This window comes from Osmerus eperlanus, chromosome 8, assembly GCF_963692335.1.
Source record: "Osmerus eperlanus chromosome 8, fOsmEpe2.1, whole genome shotgun sequence".
Taxonomy (NCBI): Eukaryota; Metazoa; Chordata; class Actinopteri; order Osmeriformes; family Osmeridae; genus Osmerus; species Osmerus eperlanus.
In genome coordinates this window covers 7,759,197-7,779,499 of record NC_085025.1, presented here as the reverse complement: position 1 = coordinate 7,779,499, position 20,303 = coordinate 7,759,197, and the positions used below count along the sequence as shown (strand labels likewise).

General features: G+C 43.4%; 1 protein-coding gene across 4 annotated transcripts; it reads right to left on the bottom strand.

Annotated features, from left to right (window-relative positions):
• Window positions 1-9,370: 9,370 nt before the first annotated feature.
• ostm1 (osteoclastogenesis associated transmembrane protein 1) lies at window positions 9,371-15,212 on the bottom strand. 4 transcript variants are annotated; one of them, XM_062467866.1, is made up of 6 exons: window positions 15,105-15,211; window positions 14,065-14,179; window positions 13,614-13,711; window positions 13,372-13,485; window positions 12,446-12,611; window positions 9,371-12,168 (listed from the first exon to the last, which is right to left on the bottom strand). In XM_062467866.1, the coding sequence occupies exons 1-6, from the start codon at window positions 15,117-15,119 to the stop codon at window positions 12,113-12,115; spliced, it is 564 nt and encodes a 187-aa protein (XP_062323850.1). In that variant the 5' UTR covers window positions 15,120-15,211; the 3' UTR covers window positions 9,371-12,112. The 4 variants fall into 4 exon arrangements, with proteins under 4 accessions (XP_062323850.1, XP_062323845.1, XP_062323846.1 ...); XM_062467861.1 differs by having other exon boundaries at window positions 14,739-15,209; XM_062467862.1 differs by having other exon boundaries at window positions 13,372-13,482; window positions 14,739-15,209.
• Between the last annotated feature and the right edge of the window lie 5,091 nt (window positions 15,213-20,303).

Below are 20,303 nucleotides of genomic sequence, written 5' to 3'. Positions count from 1 at the left end.
CCCAGTCCCAGTTCTAGACCTAGAGTCCAAATGAAGAAAAAAAACATTATTCGACAGGACACAAAACATTCACAGACAAAAGGGAAGTTTTGAAAACTTTCTAACAATTTCTCAGAACCTACTGTGTGAGCACACAGAACAGCTGGTGACTCCAAGATCATCATTTTCATTCTGATTTGAGTTGAGTTTGTCTCTCACTCCTCCTCCCTGGTCTGGGTTCAATGTGGTTTCACTTTGGGGCCCCGAGGTCCTTCAGAGGCCACGCTCCCATGTGTGCACAGTGTAGCTAGCACCGCCAGTCAGCCATAGCACCTCCCTGGGTAACAAGAGGAAAAAGTACAGGTCCGATGAATGTTCCTCAATCTGTGTGTGTGTGTGTGCACGTGTGTCTGTATGTGTGTGTGTGTCTGTGTGTCTGTGTGTGTGTGTGTCTGTGTGTGTGTGCGTGCATGTTGAGGTGAAACCACAAGCCCAAGAATGTGTGGAAAGGAAAATACAACAATTCCAGCTCTGTTAGGGGAGTGCAGGTCTGGCAGACATTCCCCTTCAGGTGCAACCTGGACCCAACAAAGGATTGGTCTGGAGGAGAGATCCATGTCACACGGATCGTTTATCATGGCCAGGACCTAACATTTCACTGGACAGACTCGCTTGGAAACCTTGGACATTCAGATCAGTCACATGACTCAGGACACCGGAAGGTCATTCTGTTGCATTCCACCCAGAAGTGCTTCAATACAGGTCATGCCATGGAACAGAATAGCTGTAAGAGTTTTTCCTTGATTATTTTGAAAATAAAAAAACTTTCATGAAAGTCTTTTCTTTTCGGAAAAGAGGTTACCTGGCCTCGTTGATAGGGAAACCTCCTGGCCCTACATCTACCATCAGAGGCTGTTGCTACATCATCACATGACTCTGTAACTGTCACCTAACACAACCTGTGAATCACACCATTATCCCAGAACTCCCAGACTCTTCACAGGCGTATCAAGTCACGTTTACCCCAAAATGCCACCAGAGCTACTTTCTTTCTTGATAGATCAGCAACCCCCCACCCTCCCCCCCCCCACACACACAGACTGCTACATTATTGTTACTTCCAGGATTCATCTGAAACACAGAGGAGAACATTCCCTGGCATCCAATCAAAGCACAAAAGTGCCTGGTCCAATAGCTGTACTTCTCCAGTATTCCCCTGGAGTGCTGGGGCGGTGTTCCTGCCTGTTTACCAGAAACTGGGGTGCGTCCAGGACAGATCAAGCGTATAGCCTACTGATCTTGACTGACCCGGACAGAGGTCTATGTTGTTGTTGTTTGGTTGTCGTTGTTGTTGTTTCCTGTGATGTGGCTGGATTAGGGAGCTACGGGTGAGACAACAGTAGCAGTCTAGAAGACACCAATTGTACATATATTTAGTATAGTAGTCATTACAAGTGTATGTAGTCAAAAACAAAACAAGGGTCGATGAACAGTCAATATATTTCCATGTAAAGTGTTTTCCCATAGTTAGATTCATGTAAATTAGGATAGATAAATTAACACAGACAGACAGATAGATTATATTCCCTGACCACCCCTGTCACCCCAGTCTCACACTAGTGCCGCTGCAACAGGACTCCATCTTGAACTCTTCTCTGATCAAACCCACAGCACCAGATGGAGACATATAAATCACTGACCAAAAGTACGCTAGGAAGCCCATAAAAGGGCAGTGGGCCGGGGGGAGACAGATAGGCGAGTCCCTGGTCTCCCCTTAAGGCCCAGAGGGCCTAGGCCTAACAGAGTTTCTGCCCCATAACTCTTCCATTCTTTTGTAGCAGAGCTCTATCTAATGTTTTGCAGGGAGTAAATCACTCTGGGGAAACGCTCCCTCAACGTCTGTGGCAGACACACACACAGACACACACATACACACACTTGCCCCCACCCAGAGATACTAAACAGATGTCAGAACAGGGAGTGCAAAAGAGAGTGAGAAAGTGTGTGGACACACACTGTTACATTCACTCAGACGAACACTGTTACACACACAGACGAACACCCACAAAATTACACCCACACAGCTTTGCCCAGTTACACTTGTCCTATGCGGGGAGCTTCATCCTCCGCCCTGAGTAGTCCAGTCCTCCTCCCTTGAACCAGCACTGTAAATATGAGCAGCCATCTGAGTTGATATGTTTAACCCCAGGACCGTTATTGCTAGTGTTCAGCAGTGGTCATGGTCTACAGGGCTGTTGTCCTGACCGTGTTTCAGTTAAGCTCCTGTGAGTGAATTTATTTTGTGAGGCACCTCTGACACTCATCTGGACCATAACAATACCCCCTTTCTCCTCCTCCCCTCACGCCTGGCTGGGCACTCTCAATACAGCCCAGAGCAACATAATCCATACCACTGAACCCCTGCTAGGCTCACACACACACACACACACACCTCCATGAACACATACAATGAGCACACACACACATTAACAATCACAGTAACACACACACACACAAGTGTAGACATGTGTATGCACTTATATAGTCACACACACCAAACCATGCAAAACATCTGCAACACTCCCAAACAGCACACGCACAAAGCACAACCCCACTCCAGTCACAACAGATGTCCTCCCAGCATTGGAAATCACAACACTGCACCCATGTGGTAATCTGGAAAGGAAGTTCCTTTCCACATTCAATGTCATGAAATAATGAATAACAACATTCAGCACAAAATGCTCACGCAATTTACACTGTTAACACTTCTTCAGGTCTAGCACTGAGTATAACATGAAAGCTACCCCCAGACATCAGTGGAACGTTTAATGGAAGTCAGTGTACCAGTCAGTGGCCATGAGGCCAGTCGCCATTTTGTGTGAGACTGTGAGCGTTAGCCATGGGGTAGTTTGAGAGCTGGGCTCACGTGAGGTCAATTAGACGTCAGAAAAGAGTCTCAACATGCTTGAACACCATGGGTAACAATGCTTTATATAGCAGTCATTCTCGGCTTGTTTCGCTGTGTGTGAGTGTGTGTATGTGTGTGTCTAGCTGCCAGACTGTTGTGGGCTGTATAAAGAGTGAACAGTAGCCATTTGTCCATGGAATGCCTGAGCTTGGTTGTGTTTGTAGAGAAAACGCTCTGTTGCCCAGCAACAGAACAGGCATCAGTCTGCCTCCATCTCCACTGCCTCCATCTCCACTGCCTCCATCTCCTCTGCCTTCATCTCCTCTGCCTTCATCTCCTCTACCTCCATCTCCACTGCCTCCATCTCCACTGCCTCCATATCCTCTGCCTTCATCTCCTCTACCTCCATCTCCACTGCCTCCATCTCCTCTACCTCCATCTCCACTGCCTCCATCTCCTCTGTCTCCATCTCCACTGCCTCCATCTCCTCTGCCTTCATCTCCTCTGCCTTCATCTCCTCTGCCTCCATCTCCTCTGCCTCCATCTCCACTGCCTCCATCTCCTCTGCCTTCATCTCCTCTACCTCCATCTCCACTGCCTCCATCTCCTCTGCCTCCATCTCCTCTGCCTCCATCTCCACTGCCTCCATCTCCTCTGCCTTCATCTCCTCTGCCTCATCTCCACTGCCTACATCTCCTCTGCCTCCATCTCCTCTGCCTCCATCTCCACTGCCTCCATCTCCACTGCCTCCATCTCCTCTGCCTTCATCTCCTCTGCCTCCATCTCCACTGCCTCCATCTCCTCTGCCTTCATCTCCTCTGCCTCCATCTCCACTGCCTCCATCTCCACTGCCTCCATCTCCTCTGCCTTCATCTCCTCTGCCTCCATCTCCTTTGTTTCTCCTTGTCCCAACAATGAAAACAGCAAACCTTCAGAAGACTCTTACGGTAAAGGTTTTGAAACGGTTTCTAAAGAAAAGCACCAGAACTAATCTTTTCTGATTGTGTTTCTACTGTTTCTACTCGCTATGATGAACCAGTGCAAGTCTCGAGTTGAATAAAGAATAGAACCTTATAAACATTATAAATAACATGGTCTATCTCTGCCATAGTTTTCGTCATTGTTCTACGTCTGTCTGGAGCCAGAGGCCCCTTTACTTTGACATGTCTGTCTGCTGTGTCTCTGCTGTCTGTCTGCTGTCTGTTTGATTCCGGGCAAGAGCACGTTTAGCGTGTAAGCGTGTTAGCATGTTTGGCTGACAGAGGTATGACGTGCTGACAGTAAGCTGACAGGAAGCCCAGAGACTGATGAACAAGTGGGAACAGAGATCGAGGGGGGTAGAGAGAGAGACAGATACAAGAGAAACAGAGAGATAGAGAGAAGTATGGCAGAGAACGAGAGAGAATGTAGAGAGGGAGAGAAAGAGACATATGGGGAAGGAGAGTTAGAAAGATATAAGTTTGTTAACAATGTGTATGTGTGTGTGTTACGTTCCTTTGGGTTTGCTTTGTACAATGCAGGCATGTGGCCTCTGTTTGCATGTGGCTCTGTGTATGTCCTACACAGTGTGTGTTAGAGATGACAACATAATTGACACCCCTACCCCTCCCAGTATGTCTCCTGGTGTTTCCTTACCTCTCCTCCCCTGAACTTCTCACCTCACCTCACCTAATCTCTCCTCTCCCCTCCTCTCCACCATCTTTTCATGTTCTCTTCTCTCCTCCCTTCTCTCGTCTCCCCCCTCTTCTACTCTCCTTTCCTCTCCACCTTCCCCCAATCCACCCTATGCAGTCTCGGTTTTCCTGAGCAAGATCAAACACATTTTTGGCTGTGTTTGGGTCCAAACAGACTTGAAGGAGACAGAGGTGTGTGATGGTGCCTGTGATGGTTTGGATTGTCTCTCAGTGTCATTACTCTGGTCTGAGGCCTCAAGGCCCCAAACCCCACCATGTCACCTCTATCTGGATTAGCAGCAACCACAGGGTCATATTATCTCAAACTGACCCGGTTGCCTCAACCCAGATTTTTATCATGCATAAGTGAGTGATGAGGGGAAACTCTGAGCAACTAAATGCATTCTGTAGACTGCACCACAAAGACTACACATGAGCTAAACTGCACACCCTATGCTACACTCACAGACTATCTACAAACAGGGACTATGATACAAACCATGACTATATAACACACACAAACACTATATACCACACACACAGATCATAAAAGATCTAAAAAACGCTACTCACTTATGAGCATGTCATTATGAGCACACTCAACCCACTTGTTACAGTAGCAAAAGTAGTTACCTGATGCAAGGATGAAGCTAGCAGACACACATTTCACGCTTAAACCATGAAACTACTAGCCTGGTCCTAACCAGACCCTCGTACATTTCATTTGTACAGAGGGTCTGGGATCACTCCATTGACAAGCGTTAACAACCACAACCGCAGAATAGCTTCGCTTGCATCTTTCTCCGCCGTCATTACTGAACTACAACTCAAACTAGTGCACGACATCAACGTCATCGTTCTCAGCCACTCCCTCTGTTCGCTGATTGGACCTACAAAAAAATTGTTTCTGAAAACCGACTGATGCACTGAAATCCCAGACCTACTACAGAAGCAAAATCCAAATTGAGCGGAAGTACGTATGAGGGCAGAGCCAGGCTATGAAACTAATGCCATCTACTAGTAATAGAAGGTACTATGATGTAGGAGAGATTATAGCAATTTCTGCCAACAGAGGGCAGTATAACCTTTCTGTTGGTGAGTCATAGAACAAAGCTACCCCTGGTTTCATCAAACATCATTGTTGAATACATTTTTTCATGTCTCTTCACACTCAAACGTGTGTTTTGTGTTTTTACTGCTTGATAGTAACTAAATTTGCTATTTTGATTCCTCTGTAATGGTGACACATCCCCAGGGAGATCAATAAAGTGATATTCTTCTGAACTCTACTTTACATAATGTAGAGGCACACTGAATCCTGGATGCATGTTTCTGACACGTGTGACAGACAGGTTTTTGCTAATCAAAAACTTGCTTCAAGCCCCTTTAGAGGCCTTTGTGACATGGTAAACATGGTAAGGGTTAGGATTGATAAATGTATTGATTGCTTGATTGATGTAGTTATACTGTAAGATTTACTGAGACAGGACATACAAAGACAACAGGCAACAGGAAATAACATATTACAACACCCCATCACTGTTCCCTGACCATATTAAATCTTCTGCCCCTTACACACGCACACACACACACACACACACACACACACACACCAGAGACAAAGAACAAGTGAATAAGTGTCTTCTCAAGCTGATGGCAAGACCATGGGCACATCCATCAGTCTGTGCCACCGGGGGTCAGATGTTCTTGCCCTTAAGAGGTGCCCCCCACCTCCCTGCCCCCCTGGCAGCCCCGGCCCCCCTGGGATGAGACCCCCGCTCTGGGGGCACTGAAGTGGCCCCTTCTCTGCCATCCACATCATTCTGCCACAGGGGACACAAGTCAGCCAGCAAAGGTTTCTGACATATGATCCAGCATATGTTATGTCAGCAACAGCTGACCTGTCATAAGACTATTGTGACAGGGGTGGGACATGGGGGGGGTAACTTTCAATGGTCTTTTAGAAAGAAAGAGAGAGAGAGAGAGAGAGAGAGAGAGAGAGAGAGAGAGAGAGAGAGAGAGAGAGAGAGAGAGAGAGAGAGAGAGAGAGAGAGAGAGAGAGAGAGAGAGAGAGAGAGAGAGAGAGAGCAAGAGAGAGAGAGAGAGAGTTGAGGAGGAGGGTTTTGCATCAAGATCCTGAGATTACAAACTGAATGACTGCTGTAAGAGAGTGATTCTATAATCCATCATAATTCCATAAAACCATGGATTGACAGACTTTGACCCCTCTTGCAGGTGTAAACTAAAGCTCCTTCACTTTGCTGCACATGCTCTGTGTGTGCTTGCATTTGTGTGTGTGTGTGTGTGCTTGCATTTGTGTGTGTGTGTGTGTGTGTGTTTGTGCCTCCCAGGCCTGTATGTTTACTCCCTCACCAACAAAGCATCATATTGATGGTGAAGGCATTGAGAGGTGGCTTAGCTTTCACTTGCAGCCAGGTCATTAATTGACAGCTTAAAGGGTTACAGTTTTTGCACAACAACTTAAGTCCTAACTAACAGTTTCTTAATATTACCGTGAAGAAGGAAACATTGGCTACTTCATAACATGGGAGGCCGCAGAATACCCGAATACAGGAATAGGGCTGCATGGTGGTGAAGGGCTCAGGATTGGAAGCTATTAGTAGGCCATGACCTTGTAGAAAGTACTGCAACACACACACACAAAAGCCATTTGTAAAGAACAAGATTTGATCATTTCTTGACAAATTGAAAAAATAAAAAGTAAAATGGCAGAAAAAGGAAGGCAGGGTTTAGAAATGTTTAGGATAATATTAATTTCCTACAGATTTTTATGAACCAATAAAGGCTGCCATTACTGATGAGATATCTCTTTAACTGCTGTTTACCTTTTGCAGGGCCTTTAAAAGTGATAGCATGGTATACCTTGATGAACACTGCTAAATCACTCTGACCATGAGACAGAAGATGAGTGGTCATGGTTGCCATACTGCACATTGTAGAGTTGAGGATTGTATATTGCAGTGCGCCCAATTCCACTCCCAACTCTGTCCTCCTCTTACCCTCTTACCCCCTAGATCCTTTGTTGTGTCCTTACCAGCTTTAGTGGTGAGTTACCCAACACTTCACACATTACGAAAGTATGTAGAGGCTTATAGGAGTGAAACATAAGCCTCATGTCTGTCTTTTCTTTCTTTGTCCTATTGTTCTTTTCTCTTCAAGGTCATGGCTCAGTTTTACAACTGTTATTTTGCCTTTTTACTCAGTTAAAATAAAGGTAAGCAGTGTCAGAAACAATATGTAAACCGGGAGTCAGTTGGCTGAGCGGTTAGAGAATCGGGCTAGTAATCAGAAGGTCGCCGGCTCGATTCCCGGCTGTGCATAATGACGTTGTGTCCTTGGGCAAGGCACTTCACCCTACTTGCCCTACCCTACTATGTCCCTGTACTTACTGTAAGTCGCTTTGGATAAGAGCGTCTGTTAAATGACACAATGTAAATGTAAACCAAAGTGACTCAACGAACTGACGTCTTTACCGTTCAAACACGAAGACCACAATCTTATACAAGTTACTGGTTGAATAAAGGTTAGACAAACCGAAGCATTAATTAAAGCTTGAGAGGGCAGAGTATAAGTCAGTTTCCAGAATCGTATTTTCTATTCAAATAAAAGGTCACTTACTGTGAAATTATTAGAACAGTAAATTCCTGTGAAAGCTCCTTGCGAAGGTATTAGACCTGTTATAGCAGGGCGTCCAGTGGTGCACAGCAATGTGGGATTGCATCAGTGATGCCCTTAGGTACCCTTCTCTGCAGGTTAAATGATTACATATTCTTGAAAAGAGAGAAACAGAGAAAGGAAGACGGGGGGAGTGGGATAAAAAGACACATTTCATAATGGAAGAAATTATTTGTGGAGGTCAATGTTCTGGAGAGGCAAACGCACACATAAAAGACCAGATGCGTTTTAAACGGCAGGCAAACTTCAGCCTAGCCAAAGGATGTGGCATACAGTATGAATGCTCCAAATTGCAGATCTGATTATACCATTTCATAATAATTACATAAAGCTGCTAAAGGTTCAAAGTCACTTTCCTGATACTTGAGGCGAAAAGTGACGTGGGTCTAAATATTCCAGGCCATATTTCCCCCAGTCAGAATGTAAAGATGTTATGTGCCTTAATGACACGTCACTGAATCCTTAAGTATTTCAGCTTTGCCATCAGTTTTCTCCGTCACGTGGCGGCTTTAGGATCACTTGCATTCTCGTTAACGGCTCAGGAGGCCTCAAGACTTTTATGACTTCGAGCACCGCTTACCGGAGAACCCAGTGTGCTGCAAAAAAGCCACGAGGTTTAACTGAAATGAAAGCTGTCATTCTCGAGCTCGGGCCATAGCCTTGCACGAGTCGCTCAGTGAGCGAAGGCGCGCGAATGAAAGGCCGTGTTTCAGCTTTTCTCCGGGGCGCAACGGGATCATATGATTCGGGATATCAGGGGCTAAAGGTAAGGCTATTAGAACCGGTGTTCTGGCCAGCAGGGATACAATGGCTGCGATCCATAATACCAAAAAGCCAAGGGAGTTAAAACGGATGTGTTGTCGAGATTATTCGGCCCCGCATCTCTATCCCACTTTTAGATTAGCTGCTATGACCGAGAAACACCGGCCCCGTTGCAATCTAACAAAAAAGCTATGTAACCCGAAAACAAGAAGCATGTCTGTGTGAAGAAATAGCTCTTTTACAATTACACCACAGCAGTCCTCTTGAAAATACAGGGGCCCTAGAAATGATGACCCCAATGAATAGAGTACAAAGAATAAAAAGAACACAAAACAATTGTAAAGCGATGCGTTGACACATAAAATGTTTTATTAATTGATATTATGATGTGACTGAATAATTCTGATGGTAAATAAAGACAGTTGAGATTGTAATCTTAACCCCCAATCTTAAAAGTTTTAAGAATTTCAGTTTTTTAAATACATATTCAACGAATACATTAAATTAATCCTCCTGATCAGAACTAATAGTCCATTTGATACTCTTGTTTGATAAGCAGTTTGTCAAAAATCATTTTTTATGTAAACATTCACTCTAAAGAGGCATCCAATATGAGAACATGATATCTTAAATTGCGTAATAGGCTACCCATCTAATTACAGTGAATCAAATTCACAGTATCAGATGAATATGGAGAATTGGAGACGTTCATAGCAGCCCAGTTAGCAGGCTAATAGAATCTAGTCGAGTTGGACAAAAAGCTTAATAGCTCCTTGGCAAGGAAAGAAGGTTGGTTTGTGATACCATGGAGTGCTCTCACCTATAGGCTACATTATGTATTTCCTTTTTATGTTGTATTTCAGATGTGGCCTTCTCTCCCTCCCTCCCTTAACACTGAGGATATGTGTCACCACTAATGGCCATCAAGTGCTTTCTGTCTGTCCTTACCAGCTTTACAGTGGGCTCACATTAGTGACACAAAACCCATTTCTTCCTTCCTCACAGGAAAAGATAAGTAACACACATAATACTTCAACCTCACATAGCAGCTGGTATGTCTGTAGTCATCCAAGCCCCAGTATAGTCCAGCATACCCTCTATGGGGAGCGGGCCTTATGTGTCATATGTACAGTTAGGTCCATAAATATTTGGACATTGACACAATTTATCATTTTGGCTCTGTATACCACCACAATGGATTTGAAATGAAACAATCAAGATGTGCTTTAAGTGCAGACTTTCAGCTTTAATTTCAGGGTATTTACATCCAAATCAGGTGAACGGTGTAGGAATTACAACACATTTTATATGTGGCCCCCCCCCCCTTTTTAAGGGAATAAAAATTATTGGACAAACTAACATAATCATAAAATCTAATTGTCACTTTTAATACTTGGTTGCAAATCCTTTGCAGTCAATGACAGCCTGAAGTCTGGAACCCATAGACATCACCAGACGCTGGGTTTCGTCCCTGGTGATGCTCTGCCAGGCCTCTACTGCAACTGTCTTCAGTTCCTGCTTGTTCTTGGGGCATTTTCCCTTCAGTTTTGTCTTTAGCAAGTGAAATGCATGCTCAATTGGATTTAGGTCAGGTGATTGACTTGGCCATTGCAGAACATTCCACTTCTTTGCCTTAAAAAACTCTTTGGTTGCTTTCGCAGTATGCTTCGGGTCATTGTCCATCTGCACTGTGAAGCGCCGTCCTATGAGTTCTGAAGCATTTGGCTGAATCTGAGCAGATAATATTGCCAGAAACACTTCAGAATTCATCCTACTGCTTTTGTCAGCAGTCACATCATCGATAAATACAAGGGAACCAGTTCCATTGGCAGCCATACATGCCCACGCCATAACACTACCTCCACCATGCTTCACTGATGAGGTGGTATGCTTTGGATCATGAGCAGTTCCTTCCCTTCTCCATACTCTTCCCATCATTCTGGTACAAGTTGATCTTGGTCTCATCTGTCCATAGGATGTTGTTCCAGAACTGTACAGGCTCTTTTAGATGTTTTTTGGCAAACTCTAATCTGGTCTTCCTGTTTTTGAGACTCACCAATGGTTTACATCTTGTGGTGAACCCTCTGTATTTACTCTGGTGAAGTCTTCTCTTAATTTTTGACTTTGACACAGATACGCCTACCTCCTGGAGAGTGTTCTTGATCTGGCCAACTGTTGTGAAGGGGTTTTGCTTCACCAGGGAAAGAATTCTTCTGTCATCCACCACAGTTGTTTTCCGTGGTCTTCCGGGTCTTTTGGTGTTGCTGAGCTCACCAGTGCGTTCTTTCTTTTTAAGAATGTACCAAACAGTTGATTTGGCCACACCTAATGTTTTTGCTATCTCTCTGATAGGTTTGTTTTGATTTTTCAGCCTAACGATGGCTTGCTTCACTGATGGTGACAGCTCTTTGGACTTCATATTGAGAGTTGACAGCAACAGATTCCAAACACAAATACCATACTTGAAATGAACTCTAGACCTTTTATCTGCTCCTTGTCAATGAAATAACGAACTCCCATGAGGGAATAACATACACCTGGCCATGGAACAGCTGAGCAGCCAATTGTCCAATTACTTTTGGTCCCTTAAAAAGGGGGGGGCCACATATCAAATGTGTTGTAATTCCTACACCGTTCACCTGATTTGGATGTAAATACCCTGAAATTAAAGCTGAAAGTCTGCACTTAAAGCACATCTTGATTGTTTCATTTCAAATCCATTGTGGTGGTATACAGAGCCAAAATGATGAAAAATGTGTCAATGTCCAAATATTTATGGACCTAACTGTATTTGACTATGGTGGTGGTGATGGGGGGTAGTGCAAATACATTTCAGCTTTGCACTTTTAACATTTTCTTTTTAATTTAATTTAATGCATTAAAATAAACATTTCATATTTTAACACTGATGATTTGGCGTTGTCCTGTTTGGACTTCACAGGGACCTTTTGTGGAGTCCTGCCATTGGTGTCCACAGGCAAATAAATTACAACTCAAATAAATTACAACTCATTTCAAGAGGTTCCTAGAAGTTGTTCTGGACAAACTGAGTAGGAAAACCGTTCCTATTCTTCCTCATCCCTTGCTCCACTCAGCTGAATTTATCCTGGATGTTCATGAGACTGGTGCTGGACTTTGCCCGTTTGGCTGGAGATGGGACAATGGGAGGAACAGTTGTCAGAGAGAGGAGGGAGAAAGGGAATGAACAACAGTGTTAGAGAGGAGGGAGAAAAGTGCTGACTTAGTCTCAATCTACCATGTCAACCAAGAACTGTCCATACTTTCACCAGTAAAACCTGTGATCCCAACCCCATGAAAAACTAGGACCAAACTTCCATACCCCAACACACAGACACCCCCCCCCCCCCACACACACACACACACACACAGAGTGTAACAATAGGGGAATTAGAAGGTTACTCACGGTGTATGAGCTTGCGTTTCTTTTGTTCAGAGTGAAGGAAGCTGCTCAAGTAGAAGATGATGGGCAGAAAGAGCATGAAGCTGGACACGGCGATGACAGGAACCGTCTCCTCACGGGGCAATGAACAATTGAAGTTCTTACTCCACTGTCTACGGGTCATATTCATCTACCAGACAGACAAGGTTTATCACACAAACACATACACCCCGGACACCACAACAGATTAGATCATCACAATGGGGACAATGTCTCTCTCTCCATACTCTGAATGTAGCTGCCTGTCTGTCTCGCTGTCTCTCCATACTCTGAATGTAGCTGCCTGTCTGTCTCGCTGGCTCTCCACGCTCTGAATCTAGCTGCCTGTCTGTCTCGCTGTCTCTCCATACTCTGAATTTAGCTGTCTGTCTCCGTGTCTCTCCACACTCTGAATCTAGCTGCCTGTCTGTCTCGCTGTCTCTCCATACTCTGAATTTAGCTGTCTGTCTCCTTGTCTCTCCACACTCTGAATCTAGCGCTGTCTCTCTTTCTATACTCTGAATGTAGCTGCCTGTTTGTCTCGCTGATTCTCCATACTCTGAATCTTGCTGCCTGTTGGTCTCTGTCTCTCCACATTCTGAATGTAGCTCTGTCTCTTGCTATACACTGAATCTAGCTGCCAGGCTCTCTTTCCAAACTCCAAATCTAGCTGCTTGTCACTTTCTTATTCTTGTCGGCCATAGCAGCTCAACTGTGCAAAGCTTCATCTTTTTGACTGATGTCACTCTTCTCTAGTTTTCAGACCTTTTGAAAGACAATCTCCAACTTAAGCGGTTTTGTTAAAATTAAGGCTTCATGTACACACACACAAACATATTTATATATATATATTTTTTTTTTTAATAAAACATGAGGTGAATAGGATACAGTCCTTGAGCTGAGTAACGTACCGCGTCCTCGATGTCAATGCACAGAGTGCTGTTCTTCTCCATGCGTCCATACAGCTCATTCAGTCCCTTGTATGTCGCCTTGCACTCCATACACAGCTCTGAGTGGTTTCCCTGCTTTAGTGGAAACACAATACATGTACAAACCGGCTTCACTTTTTGTTGATGACCTTCCAAGCCGACCTAAGATGCCTTGGCATTGGTTATTTGCATTTCGGAAACCACAACCACAAAGACTTACGCACCTGTTGGTACCTCTCAAAGCAGGAACGGGTTTGGTTGAGGACAGCCATGAAGTAAAATGTGTCATTGGTCAGCTGGTTAAGTCCTTCGTTGACACAATCTTGGAGACAGTGACATCAAAGATTAACCTTTACTGAAATGGCCCACTGTGAAACAATATATGGACATAATCCGACTGTCTAATTTTGGAAAATGTTATTAGGGAAAATGTTGGCAATCTACATGGTTGTGTCAAATTTAATTGTGGCTATGGATAAGAGTAAAATGCTCAAAATATGACAGTACTTGGCTTTTACAGTGTCAGAGATGTCAGTTTGTAGATGTAAAATCACAGTAAAATGTTTTCTAACAAACCATACTATCTTTTTACAACTGCCCTATCCCACATCCTCCAGTTATACCCATGTTGATACATAAGCACATATGTTTAAACGGATCAGCCAGGTAACTCACGGTCACAGCCTGAGGTAGTCCAGATCTCCTCCAAGTTGTCATACAGCAGATAGATCAGCATTAGTCTGTCAGAGCGCAGGAGACTGTCCCTGCAGCTGACGTTGCCAGGGCCCATCTAGAAAGGCAAGGCAACTTTATTTATATAGCATATTTCATACACGAGGGTAATGCTTTACCCGATGATGCATAATACATTATTTTATGTTTGCATCTTGTAAATTAGACATTTGAGATTGGTAATGAAAATTATAACAATAACAATAAGCAGTAGAAAAATGTTTGAAGAATAGAAAGGCGTTAGTGTATTAGTGGTTTGAGGGTCTGTCATGATTGAGATTGCCGTATTCTGGTCAGAGACAATAAAGCTCATTCTAACTCTAACCATGAAAAAGGAGAAAGAGGCAATCTTTTCCAAAACTGACAATAATCGTTACAATAGCACGGCTAACATTTGTTACTAGCCACGTAGTAAGACTATGGCAGTATGTTTGACTTGTTAAGGTCTTGTGATCTGAGCCAAGTTCCTCAAATGTTTTTCCAAACATCCTTTATCACGAGATATGGGACATGTGACCAGTGCCCACCAATTACACTCGCGCCACAACAAGGAAGAGCAAACAAGAACGAATTAATGGTTATGATTTTATAGTTAGGTTAAAAATAAAATCGTCCACCTGGTCCGATGAGATGTTGGTGTAGATCTCAGTCAGACTGTTGTAATGGACTAAGCAGTTCTCACACACTTGGACAGGACGCGCATAAGACACCAAGCAATTGACATTCGAAACGTATCGCTGTCCAAAGATACGCAGTAGCTCGACGCAATAATCGCTGCCCTCCAGATCTTCTGTAAAAGCTGACAAGAAGTTGAGAGAGACGTGTGGACCAAAACTAGACTGGGATACGGCCAACTCGGACACAACCGGTCCCAGAACTGCGCCGTCTTGGCTGGGATCTGAATTTGGGATAATGGTGTTTACGCCCTCGGTTGATGCAGTTATGATACTGTACATTATCAACATAATAAACAAGGCACTTGCGTTAAAGAGAGACATTGTCAACGATATTTGATGCTTCTTCTTCCTCTGACCGACACTTCTCTCCTCTTCATAACAACATTCTTCACTTCCTGTTTCCAATTTTTACGGTCATGTGATAAAGCAAGAGGGAGCATGCGCTGTCCACGCCAGTGCTTGTCAGTCACAGTGACTGAATCCTCAGAATAAAGGAGAATAACATACGAAAGTTTCACTGGGCGTGAAAACAATGGGAAATGGGAACGCGGTAGTAAAACAACCGAAACAACAACAAATCATTAGTAAAACCTCTCTGCAAAGTTTTAAATGTGTAGGTTATAATATCTTTGCTTTATGTTTATTTAAAAAGCCTAGGCTCCTTCCTGACGTGCAGCCATGTAGACCATATCCTTATGATGAAGATTATATGCCAAACTCATCGAGGTCTTAATTGCAGGAAAGTGTCTAAATTGGGCCAATATCTGACTTTGAAAAAAAATATTTAGAAATAGCATTGAAAATGAGGCTATAGCTTTATACGGAGTTCTGCCCACAATACATTACATTTACACAATTTAACAGAAAAGTTGCTTGTAATTGCATGGCCCATAGACCGGTTACATTAGACATGAGACATAAATATTTGACTTAAAATTGTATTTCCATAAGCTATTGCTCGTGGGGGGGGGGGGGTTGGAAGGTGTGTGTGCGTGCGCTAGGTTGTGTGTGTGTGATGCAAAACTAGAGGTCAGATAACGAGTGCGAAGAAGAGTGTGAGACCGTGTGTTGGAGAGCTTGGATATGGAGATACGCACCCCTCTGATGCCCCCGTTGCGCGCCCCCTCATTATTTACCTCGGTAAGGATTTGACACCATGCAATTTTCAAATGTGCGCGTGGATTGGCGCAAATAATCACGGAGTCAAGGTAAATGATCTGGGCTCAAATTCTGATTGTGATAATTGTCAAAAACCCTCGAATCAAGCCACTGCAGTCAATGGTCTTTAATGCGAAATTAGTGGCTCTTGATAACTTGCAGTCCGCAGCAATTCCACAGCCATCAGAGCCTAATGAAAATAAGGGAGAGAGAATGCTGGCATTAGGGCCTATTCTGATGCGTCTCACTTGTCTGGCAGTAAATATGCAGTTTTTATGTGGATTCTGGCCTCCGGTGCTCCACTCAAAGCCAACTAATGTCAGCTCATAAACCGTTTTGTATGCGCTTGAGACCATTTAATTGTTCAGATGTTCCTTATCCCTTTTGAGAGTTTTCACATGGCGGTACGAGAATGGAAGACATCTTTCTAAACTTAAATCGATATGGGTCATAGTGTTAAACTGTCAAAATATTCGATTGGACTATTATTATTAGGCCTACTATTATGTTAGGCTTTTTATTATTTGTTTATGATGTTTATGTTGTAATGCCTTTTATTAGACTAATGCAGAATATTAATTTGAATAGGCCTACACAGTAGCCTATGCTAAACAAGCCTTGTTTGAAGTCATTAGGCTAGGCTATAGAAAACTAAAGTTTAACAAATGTTTCTTTTTGATTCTCGATGCATTTCCTTTTTCTCATTCGACTATTGATTTGGATAATCAACATTAGACTTTGACAAAAAATATGCACATCATTATTTGAGATGACCGTTAATTTCCAATGGAAATGACAGAGGAATTCATTAACATCAGATAGAATAGAAACCAGCTCCACGAGGACAAAAATCACTAATTAGGCTCGCGGAGTGTCTCCCATCGCCTCGAGTGCTCTTCAGTAAGGTGATGAGGGCACGAGACTCAACCAAAGAACCGCCTTGCAATTTGGCACGTTAGATAGAAATGACTACAGAAAAATGGGTCATCTCAAACTAAAAGACACAACACATTTGGAATATATAGGTTCAAATAGGTTTCAGGTTTTAGAGCAAAATTATGGATTGTTGAAAATTATGAAACATCAGGATTTACTTATAGTATTGTGCCTATTGTGATGTTTAATTCTCGATAGTGTAATACGCTAAGAGAAGGTGTATATGCAGTAGCGTATTTCAATTGTGCTGTTATCTATACCTATAGATATATATATATATATACAGGCTTAATTTAAGCAGATAGGATAGCCTAACACCCAAGAAACGTATTGTGAATGTCAAACATTAAACGTGTTTTATGCTTCCGAAAATCTGTGAAACTGGATGCCTTAAGGGGTTAACTTAAACCGGTTTAGCCGTAAACTTGGCTCTTGAGGACGAGGGGGAAAAATAGCTGTAAAGTTATGCAGAAGTTATTCTTCATCCTTCGGGCCGTCCCTAATCCGCCAAAACCTCATTCTTTCATCGGAGAACTGTGCCTCTTTTCTTGTTTCTCTCTCTCTATACAACATAAAGTCAGTCTGCATTTAATGGTTATGTCGGGATGTGAGAGGGCTTTTGGAAATGCTAGGCCCCTTTCACCGATGCATTGCCCTCTCTTCATCGTGTGAGTCTACCAACCCATCGCGGCCCCATATTCTTCCCTGTGCGTCTGACTCGAATCACAAACTAGCCAGATTTTCACTACATTGCTGGGAATTGCAGGCAGTGATAATAGAGATTTCGCTTTCATTTTTTACGCTTGACTTGGTTATTGTTGCTTTTCTCTTCCCCGTGATTCTCCGTCCAGGGATTAGCCCTGACTTCGCCTATACTGGCGGCCAAAGTGGCCCGAAACGCGGGATGGTGACAATTGATGGGGATCAAGGCGAGACCATTCTGCGCAGTAGCGCGCTCTAAAGGAGTGATCTGAGCCGGAGAGAGAACCATCAAGTCCGCCTTCAATGAAGGCGTTCAGAGGATTGAAACGCCCTCTCCCCTTTTGGGGGGATGGGGGGTGGAAAAAAACGGATGCTCTCAAACTGCTTCCCAAGACCGCCGGGACTCAACTGCCAACAGTATAATTGCTTTTGCAAAGTTAGAAGACATTGTGCCAAACCGATTAAAAGTTGGTACTCTAGGGTTGAAAATATGAGCGCGGGGAAGGTGCAGTTAATTTTTTTCTTACAAGGTACTATCGTCCATCTTATGTCAACTCAGGAACAGTGAAGTAGCTAAAGCCTAACCGCTGCTCATGACGATGATGTAAACGCAGGGACAGGTTGGGGAACTCTTTGTAGAGAAGGAAGACAGTAGGCAATAGTACTATTACTTGGGGACATATAACCTAACTCAACAAGAACTTTTGTCTGACATGAGACAATTGCCTACCGTTGCCACTTCACGCAGTATGGTTTTAATTAATGAATACATTTTTATTTAGGCTTTTTATTTTATTCATTATTGCAACGTCTTCAATCTGCAGTCAAAGTAGCACTCAACAAGAGCTGTTAATCTTAACAGTGTGTGCTCTTCCGTCCACTGGTTGGTTGGATCTCTCTTGGAGCCCAAGTCTGCACACACAGACGGGATAATTAACAAACACGCAGCCGGCAGAAGCAACACAAAAGCCGCTTTGACTTCCTCACTGCTGGTCGTCTCTTGGGATGGGCTGGCGCAAGCCTGCTCTCCCTGCTCGCCTAGACCGCTTCTCATGGCTCCCGCGAGCTGGTAGGCAGAGATGTCTTGTTTCATAACAAGACAAAAAGCTGACTTCTTTCAGCTCCGCTGAACTGAACATAAACCTCGGCTGACAACCTCCAGTGCCTAAACAGAACTAACGGGCGGGTGGGCCAGAGATGGCGAGAGGGGACTGGGGAGGAAACGGGCGCACCATGCAGGAATAAAATTGTTGGTCGGCTTAATAACGACTTAATGATGGTTAAGCTGTCGATCAAATTCACTGTGGCTGAAGGATTGCCTTTCAATCTATCTTAAAGTTAGGCTACCATTTGCGAATGGTAGGCTATACGAACTAAGACAGGTTACGCTTTGTATTATTATAGTTATTTACCCATACACACGGCATTTTAATTGATATGCATAAACGTTAGGCCAAACATTTCGCCCAGAGGTTTCGTTTGGCCTGAGTCGAGTTTTAGGAAAAAACTCCCTTTTTTACACCACCTTGTTAGTGGCTAACTTTTTCTCTCTCTGAAGAGCAGTTTTGTGAGAGTCGCTTCTCATTCACTTCTCGGCCTTTGTGGCCCGTCTCCCCCTCTCAGTGCTCAGTGCGTTACACCAATTAAAGAACGACGTGCTGTAAATGTAATGGACCGAAGGGTGATTGTTTTTGACAAGCAACAAAACACATAGACCCTCCCCTACCATTAGTCCGCGGGAGGCGGTGCAGCATGGGGTTCACGCCGGTTCGATCCCGGGGGACGCAGTGACAAGGGCTATAGGCTACTTCACAGGGATAGGCTATATGTCATTTGTGTGTGTGTTAGAGAGAGAGAGAGAGAGAGAGAGAGAGACAGAGAGAGACAGAGAGAGACAGAAGGGGGGGTAGGGGGGTCAGAAAGAAAGAGTGAGAACTTGAATTATGTTTAATACTTTTATACGCCATTGTCTTACATTTGTCTTATTTAAGTAAAGTCATTACATTATTAAACTAGTATTCAACATCATAATCCTCATCATCCTCATCATTGTCATCATTACAGATGCCAGTCGGTTTCCTTATAAGTCCATTCATGTGATCTAGACCTCAGTGCCGCCATAGATCATATATTTCAAAGGGAGGAATTAATGTGACCATGCAAAAACCGTAAAGAAGACAATGAAAAAGAACACACAAATTAAACTGTGTATACTGTACATAAAATAATTTCAGCTTTGGACTACTTTTGCACTCTACCAAATTAGTACTCTGTACAATAAGATAAATGTATACCCTTATAATCACCTATTAAAATCAAATTTGCCATTTGAGATCATGAATATATTGATAGAAATTAATAGTAATTTATTATTTAAAATACTGCTTATAATTGCTATTGAAAGCTAAGGAATTATTATTTGGTCAGAAAGGGGAGTTAGTCTAGGGGAGTTTGTTAGTGAAATAGTTAGGCTGCCTGTTTGTTATTTAAGTAGACATCAGTGGCTCACCAGGTAGAGCGAGTACAGCCTCACTATTCCCCTCACTCTTTTCCCTACATTTCTTGTCTCTCTGTAACTATCACTGTCACATTAAGGCAGAAATGACTTAAAAAATATATTGAAAAGTCAGTTAGGGTGATAATATCTTATGTTGTTTTGTAACTTTTTTTCCTGAAGTTTGTCTAGGGCTGGTGGAGAGGTGTGTGGGG

Coding starts and splice junctions, on each gene's coding strand:
- ostm1 (XM_062467861.1), bottom strand. CDS start 15,119: ATGTCTCTCTTTAACGCAAGTGCCTTGTTTATTATGTTGATAATGTAC. Junction 14,180..14,738: donor CCAACATCTCATCGGACCAG/GTGGACGATTTT, acceptor TTGCCTTTCTAG/ATGGGCCCTGGCAACGTCAG. Junction 13,486..13,613: donor GCTTTGAGAGGTACCAACAG/GTGCGTAAGTCT, acceptor TTTCCACTAAAG/CAGGGAAACCACTCAGAGCT.